Source organism: Salmo salar, chromosome ssa21 (genome assembly GCF_905237065.1).
Source record: "Salmo salar chromosome ssa21, Ssal_v3.1, whole genome shotgun sequence".
NCBI lineage: Eukaryota > Metazoa > Chordata > Actinopteri > Salmoniformes > Salmonidae > Salmo > Salmo salar.
In genome coordinates, this window is record NC_059462.1 from 26,715,598 (window position 1) to 26,733,873 (window position 18,276).

The 18,276-nt window shown below is 43.1% G+C and overlaps 1 protein-coding gene across 1 annotated transcript in view; it reads left to right on the forward strand.

The window, feature by feature from the left end:
- The window catches only part of LOC106582138 (synaptotagmin-like protein 5), a 70,324-nt gene extending 52,158 nt beyond the window's left edge, over positions 1 to 18,166 (forward strand). Inside the window, exons 5-17 of the mRNA XM_014164908.2 lie at positions 174 to 332; positions 4,635 to 4,752; positions 5,176 to 5,320; positions 6,100 to 6,197; positions 8,017 to 8,112; positions 13,057 to 13,125; positions 13,651 to 13,829; positions 14,399 to 14,501; positions 14,823 to 14,984; positions 15,083 to 15,191; positions 15,311 to 15,446; positions 15,800 to 16,008; positions 16,149 to 18,166. Coding sequence (XP_014020383.1) covers positions 174 to 332; positions 4,635 to 4,752; positions 5,176 to 5,320; positions 6,100 to 6,197; positions 8,017 to 8,112; positions 13,057 to 13,125; positions 13,651 to 13,829; positions 14,399 to 14,501; positions 14,823 to 14,984; positions 15,083 to 15,191; positions 15,311 to 15,446; positions 15,800 to 16,008; positions 16,149 to 16,291 — 1,726 coding nt within the window. The 3' untranslated portion in view covers positions 16,292 to 18,166. The remainder of the gene's footprint in view (positions 1 to 173; positions 333 to 4,634; positions 4,753 to 5,175; positions 5,321 to 6,099; positions 6,198 to 8,016; positions 8,113 to 13,056; positions 13,126 to 13,650; positions 13,830 to 14,398; positions 14,502 to 14,822; positions 14,985 to 15,082; positions 15,192 to 15,310; positions 15,447 to 15,799; positions 16,009 to 16,148) is intronic.
- The last annotated feature ends 110 nt before the right edge of the window (positions 18,167 to 18,276 follow it).

Here is an 18,276-nt window from a genome sequence, read left to right on the forward strand (position 1 = left end):
GGTTATCCTATGGGGACAGCTTAAGAACCCTTTTGGAACCCTTTTTTCTAAGAGTGTACCCAACCCTGCGACACACAAGCGTACACACAGACACACACGCACACACACTGATGTATCACACACACACCACAGGCTGATGTGTAAAATGAACAGTTGTGTGTGTTGAATCCCAGGATGCGGATGGAAAAGAGGGGCAGCCGTCCCAGCCTGAAGCCAGAAAACGAGTACGGTGGTAGTGTGTGTCCTCCTGTTCCCGACATAGACACATGCAGCGTACGCAGCGCCCGGTCTGCACCACGCTCCACAACCCGCTCTGCACATCACTCACACAGGTGAGACCAAACCACACCCATACAAGTCAAAACATTTTTTTAAGGTTTTATTGTAATGTACACCGGCACACACTGGGCACATCTCCATTGTCTGTAGTGGCTTACTGGCTTCATCTCCTTCATTTACACTAATTTGAAGTCACAGGATAGGTGAAAGCAGCATATCTGTTTTAGGCAATAACTAAAGCTGTAGAGATTGGGTGTGACTAGAAGATGATTAATGACCAGTGGTTAAATTGAAAGTACTAACCCTAAACCTAGAATGGTAATTCACTTGAGTACAGGCTTAACTGAATGAACAACAAAGATGGAATGCAATATGACATTTTATTAAATCGTTTCGGGAATGGCCTCGTCTCCGCGGGAAGATCCTCGGAGCCCGATAATGTGATGCCAGGTAGTTGACATATAAATAAATCCAAAGATTTACGGCCATTGGTGAATATGGTGTAATTTCAGAATGCAATTCGGGGTGTTTCTTGATGTGGATGTTCCCTGATATCAGGAAATGGCCATTGATACCTGTCAATGGTCAGTTTCGGTGTTATGAGACTGATGGTTTTTCGACACAGATGAATTGTTTACATAGCAGGTTAGGCTAATTAACGCAACAGGTTAGGTGAATTAGCGTCGCAGGTTAGGAGACTGAGGTTAAGGTTAGGAAAAGGGTTAGGGTTAGGCTTAGCTACAATGCTACAGTTGTCAACAGCTGTTGTCCCCGATGCAAAAGAAAGGCCACAGACCAATGGCGAGCATCAATGGGTGTAGCTTGATATCAAGGAACGCCTTTATCAGAAAAGGCCCCTAATTGCACCCTTCTCCCATTGGTTGAGAGAGAGGAATGTGATAATTGCCAGAGGGAGCCCATAGGTTAAACAGCAAGTGTGAGGAATGAACAATATTTTGTCATGCTTATAGGTTATAAGGTAAATAGGTGAATGGCGTTTTGCTCATGGCTAATAGGAAAGAGGAGAAGAAACAAGACGCTTTGCTGATGATGATACGTTTGTCTTCATTCCCACTATGCCCGTAAAATAGTAAACAAAGTGAATTATGTTATGCTGACTGGATGAAGTTAAACGAGCATTCAGACCAGCCATCCTGATTGAACTTTCGTAAACTACATTACATAGTAATTATATCAATAACCCTAGCTCTAATCTTAACCCTAACCCCTTCCCTAACTCTAACCCTAGAATGGTAATACATTGTACTTACAGCAGTAACCCTAGCTATAACTAGGGCTGTTGCGGTGACTGTAACAGCATTGTAGCTAAGACCAAAGAGATGTGCATAGACTTCAGGAAGCGTACAACACCTACCTCTGCAACATCTGTCAGAGGTCAGAACATAGAGATTGTAGAGGAATACAAATATCTGGGTGTCCTCTTGGACAATAAGCTTCAGAGGAGTAAATGTACAGACCTGATCTACAAAAAGAGCCAACAGAGACTGTACTTTCTCAAAAAGATGGGATCTTTTAATGTAGACTGTACTATACTGACTCTGTTTTACAAATCTTTTATTGAGAGTATTTTAACTTTTTGTATTGTTTGTTGGTTTGGCAATGCCACTGTAAGCCAGAGAAATATGCTGAGAAGGATTATCACCACAGCAAGCAAGGTACTTGGAGTCAAACAGACAGGTCTGAATGAGATATTTAAGGTCAAGGCCCTCTGCAAGGCTCACAAAATCATTTTAGACCCAGTAAGTATTACCTCCACACCGGCGTTCACATGTCATGAAGGCAGTCAAAAATGTGTTGTTGTTCAGTGTGGTTTGTTTTGGCTTTTGCGTCTTTCCAGCAGTTTTTTTAGGCAGGGCAGAAAAAAAATGTGTTTCCGCTACGAAAGCCTACAAGACCTCTCAACCCCTTCACCAGTAGCTACTATTTCTCTCTGCAGAATCTGCACAGTGTCACATGACATATGCCATACAACTTTGCAACCGATCTGATTGATTTCCCCTGCTCTGTTACATCATTTGATGCTGTTTTCAAAGTGTGGAGAGGTACTCCCCTGTCTGTCTTTCTTTTCCGTGATCTAGGCATGCTGAAAGTAAAAGAAAACATTTACCAAAACATTAAGTTTTAGTCAGGGTTAGTTGTAACATTTTCTCACAAGTTGTTACAACTAACCCTGACCCTTGCAGCCATTAGCTAGCTTCCATTTTAGCTAAATGTTAAAAGTTTAGCATTGCTAACTTGCATCAAATATCTCTACACAGACTGGTTATAAACCTGATATATGTTCGGTGAATGGAACTACAAAGCCATCACGAAAACAAATTTTGTCAAAATAATTACTTTCTTACCTCAAAATCAGATTTCTGTCAATAGAATCTGCAGAGTTTATCACGGGGACTTGCTTTTTCACATGAGGGTTCAGGACTAAACTGAGCATGTTCACAGTGAATCATATGATTTTACCTCGCTCCTGATTGGAGGAATTGCAAGTGTTTCAACTGTCCCGTGTTAAAACCATCCCCGGTCTCCCCTATATATAAAAACAAGATTAAATCAAGAATAGTTTGATGGGTGACAATATTAGCCTATCACTTGTGAATTATATATTAGCACTTGTGAATGAAGCCCAACATAAGAAACAATGCCTTTTTTTGTCACTTTTTACGAATCATAGTCGCACACCTCATGTAGCCTAGCCCATAGGCCTATATGTTTTGATAAGTTTTGTATCATAACTAAAGTGGCCAAATAACCTCTTAAAATGAAGCACATTAATCCGCTTTACAAGAGGTGTAGAGCCTAACTGGCATACATAATCAGTGTGTGAGTTTCAAGTTTGGGGAAGATCATTTTCACCATAAAAATGCACATTCACAATAAAAACATTACGTGCATAATTGTATTTGCGATCACTTTTGATAATGGTGTTTTCCCGCTAATGGAACATTCACGCTTATTACCTACTGCCGTGTACTCATTGGTGCGTTTATAACATGAAGAAATAACTGAATAGTTTATCAACATTTTAAGCTAAATGTTCTGATCTGTTGCGTCAGCTTCATTGTGTAAAAAAGTTGTTTTTTATGCTAGTGGTTGTATTAATTTGGGAGCTATTGCATCCCACCACTGTCCCAGACTATGTTTGGAATATTTATTTCTCGCACAGAATAGGTCAACTTTTGTACTATGGGGGATAGTAGATTGACATGGGCTAGTGCTCTCGCTGTTTGTTAGGCCTACTCATTTTGATGACTGACGAAAAGTAAATGTGGTCAGTTCTTCAATATGCACCTCGGAATTAGATATTGACGCGCGCAGTTGCATCCCTGATGTGTCTGTCTTCACTTGTAGCCTGTGAGTGAGAGGTGCTTTGGATCACACAGCACTCAGGGAGGTTGGCCGCAAAAGGCATGGATTTTTTTTAAGGGTTTATTACGGCCACACAAAGGGGATGCCGTTGGTAAATTTCAGGCATTATCACATGCTTCTCAAATTGTGAATGACAGCCTGTGCAAAAAAACTAAGCAGAACTCATGCCTTTCAAGCAACTTTTTTCAAATCATCATTAGAGTCGCATCATGCAGCCTTACAATGTATTAAATACCAAAACATATAGCCCAACGTTTGTAGAACAACTAAAGTTACATTAATAACTCTAAATTAAGCATATAGGAGCACCAGTTTCTTTGTTAATTGCTCAACACAGAATGTGCACATTCCTCAAATTATTTGGAGAAAATATACTTTCTATTTTATTCAGGTTTGTTCATTTGTATTCTTCATAGTATGAAATAATATAAAATAATGCCACAGAATTCTAAGCAAATCTTGTCTGCTAAATGAACTAGTGTAGCCCACAGCCATTTTGCATAGCCAGATCAGGGCCTAACATAAGGACAACTTAGAGTATGCTATTTTGTTCTTCTGAAAGAGACTACATTTTCTTCTTATCGTGTTTATTTATACATGTCTAAAATAAATAATGGATTTATTGGGAAGGTGTAGGGTATATTACATGGATTTATTAGACTTTTTAAAATATAGATGTTCCAAAGGTCTGCATCAGTGGCTTGTAGGCTATTCACGGAAGCCAGGAGATGCTAAATGTGTTTGTGTTAATTAACGGTCAAATCCGTGACACCGGCAGTTATTTGCTTGACAATCACCGGCTGACAGAATGTTGTGACTGCCACAGCCCTAGCCATAACCCAAACCCAAACCTTTGCTTCATGTTCACACCCTGATCCAAACCTAACCCTAATCATCAGAATCTCATGTGTGTTATTCCAGTGTGTATGATGTGTAATGTGATGGTTTGTATTCTGTGTTTTCCTCAGGGGTAGTGCTGTGGCTCTGGAGACCTTAGGGTTCCCTACTGTACCCAACAACCTGCGCTCCCAAACCCTGGAGAGGGACAGGTCCCCTACACCCAGCAGCAAGACCAGGAGGGTCAGGGTCAGCAACCCAGCAACCCAAAAAATACACACATAAACACATTTTCATGCTCTCATAGGCTCCTGAGTGGTACAGCACTCTAAGGCACTGCATCTCAGTGCTAGAGGCGTCACTACAGACCTTGGTTCGATTCCAGGCTGTATCACAACCGGCCATGATTGGGAGTCCCATAGGGCGGCGCACAATTGGCCAAGTGTCGTCCGGGTTAGGGTTTGGCCAGGGTAGACCGTCATTATAAATAAGAATTTGTTCTTAACTTGCCTAGTTAAATAAAGGTTAAAAAAACCACAAACACGCTCATAGAAAGTGATTTTTAACATACCTATGTGCCTAGTTAAATAAAGGTTAAAAAAAACACAAACACGCTCATAGAAAGTGATTTTTAACATACCTATGTGTGTGTGTCTGTATATGTGTGTGCAGCCGGACGGAGCAGAGAGCGTGGCTAGTTTCCACTCCAGCGACAGCGTGTTTGACAAGATGGCCGAAACCGTCACCAGGCATGGCAGGACGGAGCCTGGCACTGCCACCCCCACCATCGCTGTCTCCAGGGCCTCCGTGTCTTCAGGTATCGTCATGACAACACAGTCCTCACACCTCCACCATGTGTGTATGTGAACACCTATAGAGAGAGACAGGATTCTCTCTGTTTCACAAATTCCAGAAAACAAACTCACTTACTTGTTTACTGAGATTTAATCTGATAGGGGAGCATGAAGAAGATGAAGATGAAGCCTTTAATATCATAGTTTTTATGGAGGTGTTTCAGAAGGTTAGGAGGTGTTCTATTAGATTGGGAGAATTGGAGCCTAGTCCTTCGATCGTCAGGGAGAGTTGTAGCACCTTGTAATGGATGGAGTTTACGCATTAAACTATCGCTAACGCTGCCAAGGGCATATGTCATTACAGCTTTTATGTTGCTCTCACCCTCTCTCTCTCCCTCTCTCTCTCTCTCTCTCTCTCTCTCTCTCTCCTCATACTCCTCTCTTCCTCTTTCTCACTCTCTCTCGATTGCTCTTTTATGCTCACACACACTCTCCTCTTCTTGTTTCTCATTGTCTCCCTCTCTACGTTTCCTCTCTCCTCCCTTTCTCTCTTTCCCCCTTTCTCTACTCAGACACCTTTCTCATCTCACCCAGTAACAGCTGGATGTTGTAGCAGCATATGGCGCTCTGTCACATATTAGCATTTCATAACAACTCCAAATAGTGTCATTAAGCATGGATGTGAAAGTACTGAGGAGGACTGTTTCTATGTGTGGCTGTGGGAAGGTAATACCTTGTCACTCCCTCCTCTCATCTCTCTCTCACTTTCTCTCCCTTTTCCTCTCTCTCTCTCGCTCTCTAGATCGTAGTCGTTCTGAGGTGGACCTGTCTGTTCCTGGTTCTGCCAGTGATGAGGCCCTCAGTCTGAGGAGCCACTCTGTCCCTGGGCTCAATGACACGGTACGTACACACACACACACACACACACACACACACACACACACACACACACACACACACACACACACACACACACACACACACACACACACACACACACATACACACACACCCTTTCGTACCTCTTGTCCACCTCCACACACCACCCACTCACCTAATCCAAGAATAACATCAACACATTAAAGGCTCCCATCTTTTATGTCCATCTCTATGGCACTATAATCACATAGCCAATTGCCCAGTGTAACCTAGTGTTGATTTTCCAGTGTAACATTTCTAGTGTTGATTCAGGAGTTAAATTAACTCTGTAAGTGTTTGGTGTTATTGGTTTAAAATAACCCCAGTGTTGGTGTTAAAGTGGAACTGACAGCATTTTAGCAACATTACATTTTATTCAAATCTGTTCATATACACCCCCAGGAAGAATATGACACTTTTTAAAACATTTTTTGACAAGCGAGCACAGTGGTGTCTCTCTATCACAGATGAAGGATCTTTTAAACAAACAAAAATAGTTCTACAAGCAGTTGTTACAACAACAAGAAAATAGAATGGAGGCAGAAAACAATGTACCGGGCCAGCTGTGAATATGACCGGTTTCAGTAAACGTAGGCAAAAAAAGTAATAGTTAATCACGAACGCTCTAAACTGGGAATTTTTTATTTTTGACTCTGACAGTGTTAAATGTAACACTGGGCCAGTGTCTATACAAGCCCACATGTTTGAGTGTTAAATTAACACTGTGCTTAGTGCTGACGCTGTTATAATTTGTCAGTGTTAGGGAATTAACATATTCAGTGTTATGCAATAACACCATTGGTGCAAACTGTACACACTTCCTAGTGTTAAAATACAATATGTGGTGCTAATTCCCTAACACTGACAAAGTGTAACAGCGTCAGCACTAAGCACAGTGGTAATTTAACACTCAAAGGTGTGGACCCATATAAACACTGGAACAATGTTAAATTTAACACTCACAGTGTTGATTTAACACTGGAGAATTTGCTCCATACAGAAAGTGCACAGCACAATACAGTGGACGTCCTCTAATCCAGGGTTTCCCAAACTCGGTCTTTGGGCCCCCCCTGGGTGCACATTTTGGGTTTTGCCCTAGCGCTACACAGCTGATTCAAATAATCAAATCTTGATGATGAGTTAGTTATTTTGCTAGGGCAAAAACCAAAACGTGCACCTAGGGGGGGCCCCAGGACCAAGTTTGGGAAACCCTGCTCTAATCTATACATCCTATCCATATCAAGACTATGAGCAGTGGTCTGTCTGATTAACACAACTGTATGAATGAGATATGAGCTTCAATAAGGAGCCCAGTTAGGAGTAAATTAGTGTATTAGTGAGTGTAGGCTCACATCAAAACCTGCTCAGTAGCAGGGCTGAAGGCTGTGGAGCTATGTGGTGAAGCAGGTCAAGATTTTAACCACTGGCTTAGGGTCACTACTCCTCTGTATTTACTGTAAGTGTGCATTTGAATAAACAGTCTGATCTGTCTACACGTGCGAGTACACACACTCACACACGTGCACGGACACACACTCACACACGTGCATGGACACACACTCACACACATGCACGGGCACACACGCATGCGCACACACACACTTGCAAAGAGCTCAAAGACAGCATGTGCGATGAGTGGGTCATCTAATTAACACACTCTGTCCTGACCTGTCTGGTTGAATTTAAAGTTGCCACTGGAAACAGACTGATACAATATGTTGACACTGTGGGCTCCTTACTGAGAATGTACATGGAGATTTAATGGGCTGATGTTTCCTCTGATGGTTTATGTGTTCCACAGGAGTTTAATAATGCTGAGAAAGACGAGGACATCGATGCTCTGATGTCGGCACACAGCAAGGCCACCAGCCGACGCATGAGCAACGCTATGTCCACGGTAATACCCTGCGGTATCACTAACACACAACACTCAAAACAATTACTCGGTCCTTCTCTGGCACACAGACAGACAGAGTGATATACACACACACACAGAAAGGGCCCATGAAGAGGGATGAGTGTGAACAGTGTCAAAGGGCCAGTGGCCCTAGGGCTGAGGAACAGCAGAGCAGTGTCACAAACACAGCTCACAGCAGAGCTTACATATAGACACAGCACTTGTTGGAGCCAGGCCCATTAGCCTAAACTCACAGGTCTTTTGATATATACTGTATTGCAGTATGTATAGCATATGTACACTACCGGTCAAAAGTTTTAGAACACCTACTCATTCAAGGGTTTTTCTTTATTTTGACTATTTTCTACATGGTACAATAATAGTGAATACATCAAAACTATGAAATAACACATATGGAATCATGTACAGTCGTGGCCAAAAGTTTTGAGAATAACACAAACATTAATTTTCACAAAGTCTGCTGCCTCAGTTTGTATGATGGCAATTTGCATATACTCCAGAATTTTATGAAGAGTGATCAGATGAATTGCAATTAATTGCAAAGTCCCTCTTTGCCATGCAAATGAACTGAATCCCCAAAAAACATTTCCACTGCATTTCAGCCCTGCCAAAAAAGTACCAGCTGACATCATGTCAGTGATTATCTCGTTAACACAGGTGTGAGTGTTGACGAGGACAAGGCTGGAGATCACTCTGTCATGCTGATTGAGTTTGAATAATAGACTGGAAGCTTCAAAAGGAGGGTGGTGCTTGCAATCATTGTTCTTCCTCTGTCAACCATGGTTACCTGCAAGGACATATGTGCCGTCATCATTGCTTTGCACAAAAAGGGCTTCACCAGCAAGGATATTACTGCCAGTAAGATTGCACCTAAATCAACCATTTATCGGATCATCAAGAATTTCAAGGAGAGCAGTTCAATTGTTGTGAAGAAGGCTTCAGGGCGCCCAAGAAAGTCCAACAAGCGCCAGATCCATCTCCTAAAGTTGCGGGATCGGGGCACCACCAGTACAGGAATGGCAGCAGGCAGGTGTGAGTGCATCTGCACGCACAGTGAGGCAAAGACTTTTGGAGGATGGCCTGGTGTCAAGAAGGGCAGCAAAGAAGCCACTTCTCTCCAGGAAAAACATCAGGGACAGACTGATATTCTGCAAAAGGTACAGGGATTGGACTGCTGAGGACTGGGATAAAGTCATTTACTCTGATGAATCGCCTTTCCGATTGCTTGGGGCATACGGGAAAAAGCTTGTCCGGAGAAGACAAGGTGAGTGCTACCATCAGTCCTGTGTCATGCCAACAGTAAAGCATCCTGAGACCACTCATGTGTGGGGTTGCTTCTCAGCCAAGGGAGTGGGCTCACTCACAATTTTGCCTAAGAACACAGCCATGAATAAAGTATGGCACCAACACATCCTCCGAGAGCAACTTCTCCCAACCATTCAGGAACAGTTTGGTGACGAACAATGCCTTTTCCAGCATGATGGAGCACCTTGCCAAAAGACAAAAGTGATAACTAAGTGGTTCGGGGAAAAAAACATAGATATTTTGGGTCCATGGCCAGGAAACTCCCCAGACCTTAATCCCATTGAGAACTTGTGGTCAAAAACAAAACCCCACAATTTCTGACAAACTCCAAGCATTGATTATGCAAGAATGGGCTGCCATCAGTCAGGATGTGGCCCAGAAGTTAATTGACAGCATGCCATGGCGGATTGCAGAGGTCTTGAAAAAGAAGGGTCAACACTGCAAATATTGACTCTTTGCATCAACTTCATGTAATTGTCAATAAATGCCTTTGACACTTATGAAATGCTTGTAATTATACTTCAGTATTCCATAGTAACATCTGACAAACATATCTAAAGGCACTGAAGCAGCAAACTTTGTGGAAATTAATATTTGTGTAATTCTCAAACCTTTTGGCCACGACTGTAGTAACCAAATCAATATATATTTTATATTTGAGATTCATTCTTCAAATAGCCACCCTTTGCCTTGATGACAGCTTTGCACACTCTTGGCATTCTCTCAACCAGCTTCATGAGGTAGTCACCTGGAATGTATTTCAAATAACAATTCTGCCTTCTTAAATGTTAATTTGTGGAATTTCTTTCCTTCTTAATGCATTTGAGTCAATCAGTTGTGTTGTGACAAGGTAGGGGGGTATACAGAAGATAGCCCCATTTTGTAAAAGACCAAGTCCATATTATGGCAAGTCAATACGGAAAATTTCAAGAACTTTGAAAGTTTCTTCAAGTGCAGTCGCAAAAACCATCAAGCGCTATGATGAAACTTTCTCTCATGAGGACTGCCACAGGAATGGAAGATCCCGAGTTACCTCTGCTGCAGAGCATACGTTCATCAGAGTTATCAGCCTCAGAAATTGCAGCCCAAGTAAATACTTCACAGAGTTCAAGTAACAGACACATCTCAACATCAACTGTTCAGAGGAGACTGTGTGAATCAGGTCTTCATGGTCGACTTGCTGCAAAGAAACCACTACTAAAGGACACCAATAATAACAAGAGACTTGCTTGGGCCAAGAAACACAAACACAAACACGAGAAATGGACATTAGACTGGTGGAAATTTGTCCTTTGATCTGGAGTCCAAATGTCAGATTTTTGGTTCCAACCGCTGTGTCTTTGTGAGACACAGTGTGGGAGAACGGTTGATCTCTGCATGTATATTTCCCACCGTAAAGCATGGAGGAGGAGGTGTTATGGTGTGGAAATGCTTTGCTGGTGACACTGTCTGTGATTTATTTAGAATTCAAGGTAGCCCATTGGTTAGAGTGTTGGGCCAATAACCGAAAGGTTGCTGGATTGAATCCCTGAGTTGACAAGGTAAAAATCTGTCGTTCTGCCCCTGAACAAGGCAGTTAACCCACTGTTCCCCAGTATGCTGTCATTGTAAATAAGAATTTGTTCTTAACTGACTTGCGTAGTTAAATAAAGGTTACAACCAGCATGGCTACCACAGCATTCTGCAGCAATACGCCATCCCATCTGGTTTGGACTTAATGGGACTATCATTTATTTTTCATCAGGACAATGACCCAACACACCTCCAGGCTGTGTACGGGCTATTTGACCAAGAAGGAGAGTGCTGCATCAGATGACCTGGCCTCCACAATCCCCCGACCTCAACCAAATTGAGATGGTTTGGGATGAGTCGGACCGCAGAGTGAAGGAAATAGAGCCAACAAGTGCTCCTTCAAGACTGTTGGAAAAACATTCCAGGTGAAGCTGTTTGAGAATGCCAAGAGTGTGCAAAGCTCTCATCAAGGAAAAGGGTGGCTATTTGAAGAATCTCAAATAGAAAATATATTTTGATTTGTTTAACACTTGCTTGGTTACTACATGATTCCATATGTGTTATTTCATAGTTTTGATGTCTTCATTATTAATGTACAATGTATAAAATAGTAAAAATATAAACCCTTGAATGAGTAGATGTTCTAAAACTTTTGACCGGTAGTGTATGTATGCTATGCACTCGTAGAACCTGGCTTCACAACATTTACATTTATTTTCTCACAACACATTTTGCCACTGGGTTAATAAAGGACACGATTGGTAGATTAAAAAAAAATATCGGCTTAATATACATCACTTACAGTATAAGGACATACACAGCAAATTCTTCAGTGTTAGATCAACACAGAGAGTGTTACTTTTAACACTGGTCCAGTGTCTATACAGGACCACACTTTTCAGTGTTGAAGGTCATGAACAATCAAAATGTTTTTCATGAAACTGGATGATATTTGAGGTAAACCAGATTTGGTTTAACACTGTTTATTAACACCAGCACTGGGGTTCTTTTACACCAATAAGTGTTAATGTAACAATTACAGAGTTAATTTAACACCTGAATCAACACTAGAAATGTTACACTGAAAAATCAACACTAGGTTACACTGACCAATTAGCAATGTACTGTCATTGCTGGCTTATCTACGTATTTACGCCACTGAAACCCCCTCAGTGTTATTCTGAGACATTGCTATGTTAACAAGAGACACACATTCCCTGCTTGTCTGACATTTATGATTTCACCCCAGACATGACTAACAGCATTAATTCTGGCCGTGGGATCTGCTCTCAATAACAGCAGAGGTGGAGGGCCATGATTAAGGAGATTATTCAGATGAATGGTGACTGCCTTCTGTGAATCTCCCTTCTCGAAAACAATGTATGAATAGAACAGAATGTTTGATGGCTGTACTAGGGTTGGATGAGGGAAACACACACACACACACACACAAAATAGATATCTACAGCAACAATTATTCCTATAATGTTCATGTACCCCTGAATGGTGCTGCGGTCTAAGGCACTGCATCTCAGTGCAAGAGGTGTCACTGTAGTCCCTGGTTCAAATCCAGGCTGCTACTTCTGGCTGTGATTGGGACTCCCCTAGGGTGGTGCACAATTGGCCCAGTATTGTCAGGGGTAGGCCGTCATTGTAAATAAGAATATGTTCTTAACTGACTTGCCTTGTTAAATAAATAAATCATAACTGAGGCCCAGAAAGGCTGCTTCTCATTGTATCCACTAAAACACCCATTGCTCTACCTGGACTTGGTCCAAGCACCTGTGTGTAGTTGCCTTTGATATTTACTGGTGCTGTCAGCCTGCTTTGTCCGTCCCTGTTTATTCATGTTTTCCCCAGAGGAGATCAAATCAGTTCCTACTTCATCTGATAAACACCATGGCAACCCTGCTAGATTCTGTTTTGTGTCACAGCATCTGGTGATGGGGTGTCTGGGGTTTCTGCTCTTGTACTTAGGGTCTTTCCTCTTGTCTCTGTCCTATTTACATTTTCACATGTATCACCTCTCTTCCCTCCTCTCTCCCTCCTTTCTCCGTCTCCTCTTCCCACTGCTGGCTCTGGGTCTATTCTTCCTCTGGCTGCTAGTCTTCTACTCCTGGCTCAGAGAGAAAATGGGGCTACCTCAGTCTCCCTGGCGACTCGGACGCAGAGACTGTGAGTCCTTGCCTCCTTGTGTGTGCATGCTTACATGTGTGCGCCCCACTTATTGTGAATATATTTCCACCAAGCTGTACCGCTATGCTCCAATCGCTGCCACTCATACGGGCTCATTCTGACATAAATTAGATCATCATTAGGATATTACATTCACCTGCCAGATACATCTCACATCAAATGACGCAATCTGTCCATTCTGCATTTTTACCTTCAGAAAGACTAAAGGCTATCCAGGCCTACATCTGTCTTACTCTCTCCTCCTTTTCCCTCTACTTCTTTTAAAATTTCCCCCTGCTTTGACTGTCCTCTTTTCTCTTCCTCATCTGTTCTGATTCTCTACTTCTCTTTTCTCCATTCTGTTCTTTTCCTCTCCCATCTCCTCTATTACACTATTTTACTAATTTTGCTGTCTCGTACCCCTCACTTGATCTCTCACTACCCATCTCCTCTATTTTCTCTCTCTATTCTATCTACCCTTTCTCCCCTTCTCTTGCCCCCTCTCACCCTCTCTTCTCCTCACAGAGCAGTCTGAACAGTATGATGAGTATGTACAGTGAGACCGGTGACTATGGCAACGCCAACGTGAGTGGGGAGCTGCTGTTGAACATCAGCTACAGCTATAAGACAGGCGCTCTCAATGTTCTGGTGAAGGAGTGTCGCAATCTGGCAACTGGGGATGAGAGGAAGCAATGCACAGACGCGTAAGGGCACACACACACTGGAGAACCTACACTCTAAGAAGAAAAGGTGCTATCTAGAACCAAAAAGGGTTCTTTGGCTGTCCCCACAGGAGAAGCCTTTAAAGAACCCCTTTTGGTTCCAGATAGAACCCTTTTTGTTCCTAGTAGAACACTTTTGGGTTCCATGTAGATCCCTTTCCACAGATGGTTCTACATAGAACCAAATAGAGTTCTACCTGGAGCCAAAAAGGGTCTTACATGGTACCAAAAAGGGTTCTCCTATGGGGACAGCCACAGAACCCTTTTGGAATCCTTTTTTCTAAGAGTGTATGCTTACACAAACACACACACTAAATTATCACATGTTCACACTTAAAAAAGAACACACACCTCTAACAGCACAGTCACTGACCATCAGCTCAACTAGAACCAATCCATGACTGAAGTGTGAACTCATCATGACCCACAATGACTGTGACAGTCATGGTATGATAGAGTAACCTTAGTGAAGCCCTGGGGTGATCATATGGATCCCTGCATACATGTCCTCCTCTGGAGTATGGCTGAATGACTGTATCTTCCATTGGCAGCTATGTGAAGGCTTACCTTCTCCCAGACAAGTCTCGCCAGAGCAAGAGGAAGACCAGCATCAAGACCAACACAATCAACCCTGTGTTCAATGAGAACCTTAGGGTAAGGGAGTGTTTGTGTGCACGTATGAAAATGTGTATAGCTTGGGAGACAGTAAAATGTAATGAGTTTTGTTTTTGTGATCATGAGAATGTGTATCGTTGCCTGAAGAAAGAGTGTGTGTCAATAGTAGTGTCAGGCAGCAGGTGTTCATATTTAAAGAAATGAAGCTTTCATTAACCTGCACCACCATACCTAGTGTTTCAGCCTTCATCAAGGCCCTGCTGTGAGGGTTTTATTCCTGTATGAGCATCGGCAGGAAATTAGTTTTGGTACTCAGTCCTACTCTCCATCCGTCTCTCTCACCTGTGCTGTGCTGTGTAGTATGTGATCAGCCACTCCCAGTTGGAGACGCGGACATTGCAGCTGTCTGTGTGGCACCACGACCGCTTCGGTCACAACAGCTTCCTTGGTGAGGTGGAGCTGACCTTTGACTCCTGGGAGTTTGACACTAACATGGAGGAGTGGTACTCTCTGCAACCCAAGGTATCCTATGTGTAGATGGACAATAGCGTACATGTGTGGATTTATACTGTATGTAAGTGGTAAATGCTGTAAGTACAGTATGTTTGTTCTATGTGCAGCTGGACAGTAGAATGGACTCCACGCTCCAGTATAAAGGGGAGCTAACCGTCGTTCTTAAGTACATCCCTGCAGAGAAGAACCTTATGCTACCCCTGGACCAGGTTCAAGGTACTCCACAATTACCCCCTCTGTTTTACCTGCCCCCAGCCCAGCACTAACACACCTGATTCAACTAATTGACTAAAGATGTTGATAAACAGAAGCCTTTCGTCCTCTCCTCCTCTCAGTGAAGAAAGGCTTTCTGAAAGGAAAGAAGACCAGCATCAAGCTGCCCAAAGGAGGAATGGTGGAGCTGCTGGTCAAGGAGGCCAAGAACCTGACCGCTGTCAAGTCTGGAGGCACCTCGGACCCCTTTGTGAAAGGGTGAGACGGGTGCACCCATTTAGTTTCATGTAGAGACCCATTTATTTCAATCAGCCTACATTTCTAGGACCTACTATCTACCTTCTTCCTATTCAATGGGTCTCGAGTGGCGCAGCGGTCTAAGGCACTGCATCTCAGTGCTAGAGGTGTCACTACAGACCCTGGTTCGATTCCAGGCTGTATCACAACCAGCTGTGACTGGGAGTCCCATAGGGCGGCGCACAACTGGCCCAGCGTCGTCCAGGTTTGGCCGGGGTAGGCCGTCATTGTAAATAAGAATTTGTTCTTAACTGACTTGGCTAGTTAAATATTCCTCTGACAGTTTTGTGTTTCCCGTCTCCCCATCTGTTCAGGTACCTGCTCCCTGACAACAGTAAGTCCACCAAGCACAAGACGGCAGTGTTACGTCGCACGGTCAACCCCCAGTGGAACCACACCTTTACCTACTGTGGCCTGCAGGCCGGAGACCTGAACAACGTGTGTCTGGAGCTCACCGTCTGGGACAAGGAGGCTCTAGCCAGCAACGTCTTCCTGGGGGGAGTCCGACTCAACGGAGGGACAGGTCTGTCTGTCTTTTCAATTATTTTCTCTTTCTCCTCTCAGAGGTTTAAGGTGATTTGTAGCATATTCAGTCAGCATAATATCACTGTAGGGATATGGAGTGTATACAACAGATAGTGATGATCTATTGTCTCCCTCCAGACCAGAGCTATGGGAACCAGGTGGACTGGATGGACTCATACGGAGAGGAACAGCGGCTATGGCAACGCATGATTGACAACCCAGAGGTCCCCCAGGAGTGTACACTGATGCTGAGGTCCAGCATGTGCAAGCACAACACATGAGATGGAGGGAGGGAGGGAGAAAGAGAGGCAGTTGGAAAGACAGAGGGAAACAGATAAAGATGTCAGAGAGGGGAGAAAAAGTGGAAGTTAAAAAAAGAGGGAAATAAAAAAAACTGAAGAAAGAGAAGGACAGTGGTTGAGAGTGCTCCATGGCCTTGCTCTATCCCCGCAATAAAGAGCTGATGACATCACCCCACTTCCTGACCTTTGAACCCTAACCACTGAGCCACCCTGATCCTGCACTGGGGTCCGTGGCCCTCTACCTGGTTATGTGGACAACCAGTCATGCCTTACACACACATGGCCATACCCTGCCCTCCAAAGCATCCAGCACTGCTACTACAAGAACTACTACTACTACTACTACTACTACCGCTGTACATTATGACATACATGTAACATAATGAACAAGCACGAGCCATTGTATGATCTGATCTGACTCCTGGTTTCCACTATGCACACACATTATGGCTGTGTGGGGGAACCTGTCCTTGTCTCTGTAGTTTATTTACAACACTCTCCTCTCCCTGTGATGAGACCACGAGTTAGAAGTTGTCCTTATTCCCAGATCTAGGATCAGATTGCCTTGACCTGCTCCTAACTATAACCATTAGGGGGAAGTTAACATATCTGACCCTGTATCAGTGGTTCAGGATAGCCTCTACCTACTCTCATAAGGTAACTACTCCAAAGGCACTTTGGGTTTGTTGCATTGCTGAGGAGGTTTAAACATTCCAATAGAATACTGTACAATGACAATTAGGGTATGTTCAAGACTGCGATGTTTCATGCAATAATTGTATATTGCAACATTCTGAACTGATAATCACCCATTTCAAATTGTTGCACAATTGCATTGTAACTGATCCTGAACACACCAATAGTTTTACTGTTGTCTTGATAAAGCACATATTAAGAGTAGAACAGCACAAATAATACTCACTTCATCAACAGATGTTTTTGGACCTAACTTTGTGTGGAAACAGATTAAGGCGGAAATCTAACCAGAGATCTATCAAAATGTATTGTGTCAAATGTGGAATAGAGTCAGGGCAGTTCTATCTGCAACACTGGAAACGTTTTGCCCCAGGAGTCTTTTCGGAGATGGGAGGAGGATTGCATGTTCCATGATGAGTCAGTGTCCAGTCCACCCTCTGTCTGTGACTCATTGAATAGAGCACATCCGTTAGAGTGTCTGTCCCTGTAACTCAAGCCACTGTGACCCGTCTGTCCTTGCAACCTCCCTGGATGAGTAATAACACTTCTGGTATCCCCCCGTAAAGGGTTCCGGTGTCTTGGCATGCGTCCCAAATGGTAACCTTTTCCCTTTAAAGTGCACTTGTAGAGCACTATAAAGGGAATGGGCCAGTAATCAAAGGTCGCCGGTTCGAATCGCCGAGCTGACTAGGTGAAGAATCTGTCGATGTCCCCTTGAGCAAGGCACTTAACCCTAATTGCTCCTGTAAGTCACTCTGCTAAATGAAAAGAAATGGAAATAGAATAGGGTACCTTTTGACCGCAGACTATGTCTCTGTATAAAGTCATATGTGGTGCCATTCTTTCAGTGGAATGACAAGTCTGCACATTCGCCATTGTCTGAGATTCTGTTATGCTCAACAACCATTGAAAAGTGCATAATACTAATGGTACTATTAAAATGGCATTTACTGTATAGATGAGTTGTGCGCAATACCCTGCTGCTACTGAAGAAACACTAGACGTGTCTAACAGCATGTTACGGTCTCTGTTTTAATGTCCTCTCATTTCAAAACTAGATTGAATTTACTTTGGAATGTGACTGAATCCATCTCTTCTTTTGGTTGCAATGTGTAATCAGTATATTTTGAAGTAATAAACCACACATATCAGACCGCAGATCAGATCTCTATGTATGTTTAAAACAGACTTTCTGTGCAGAATGTAACTGTGCGTGTCTGACCGGGTCAGTGTGTGCGTGCACGTGTTTGTATTTGCATTCACACAGC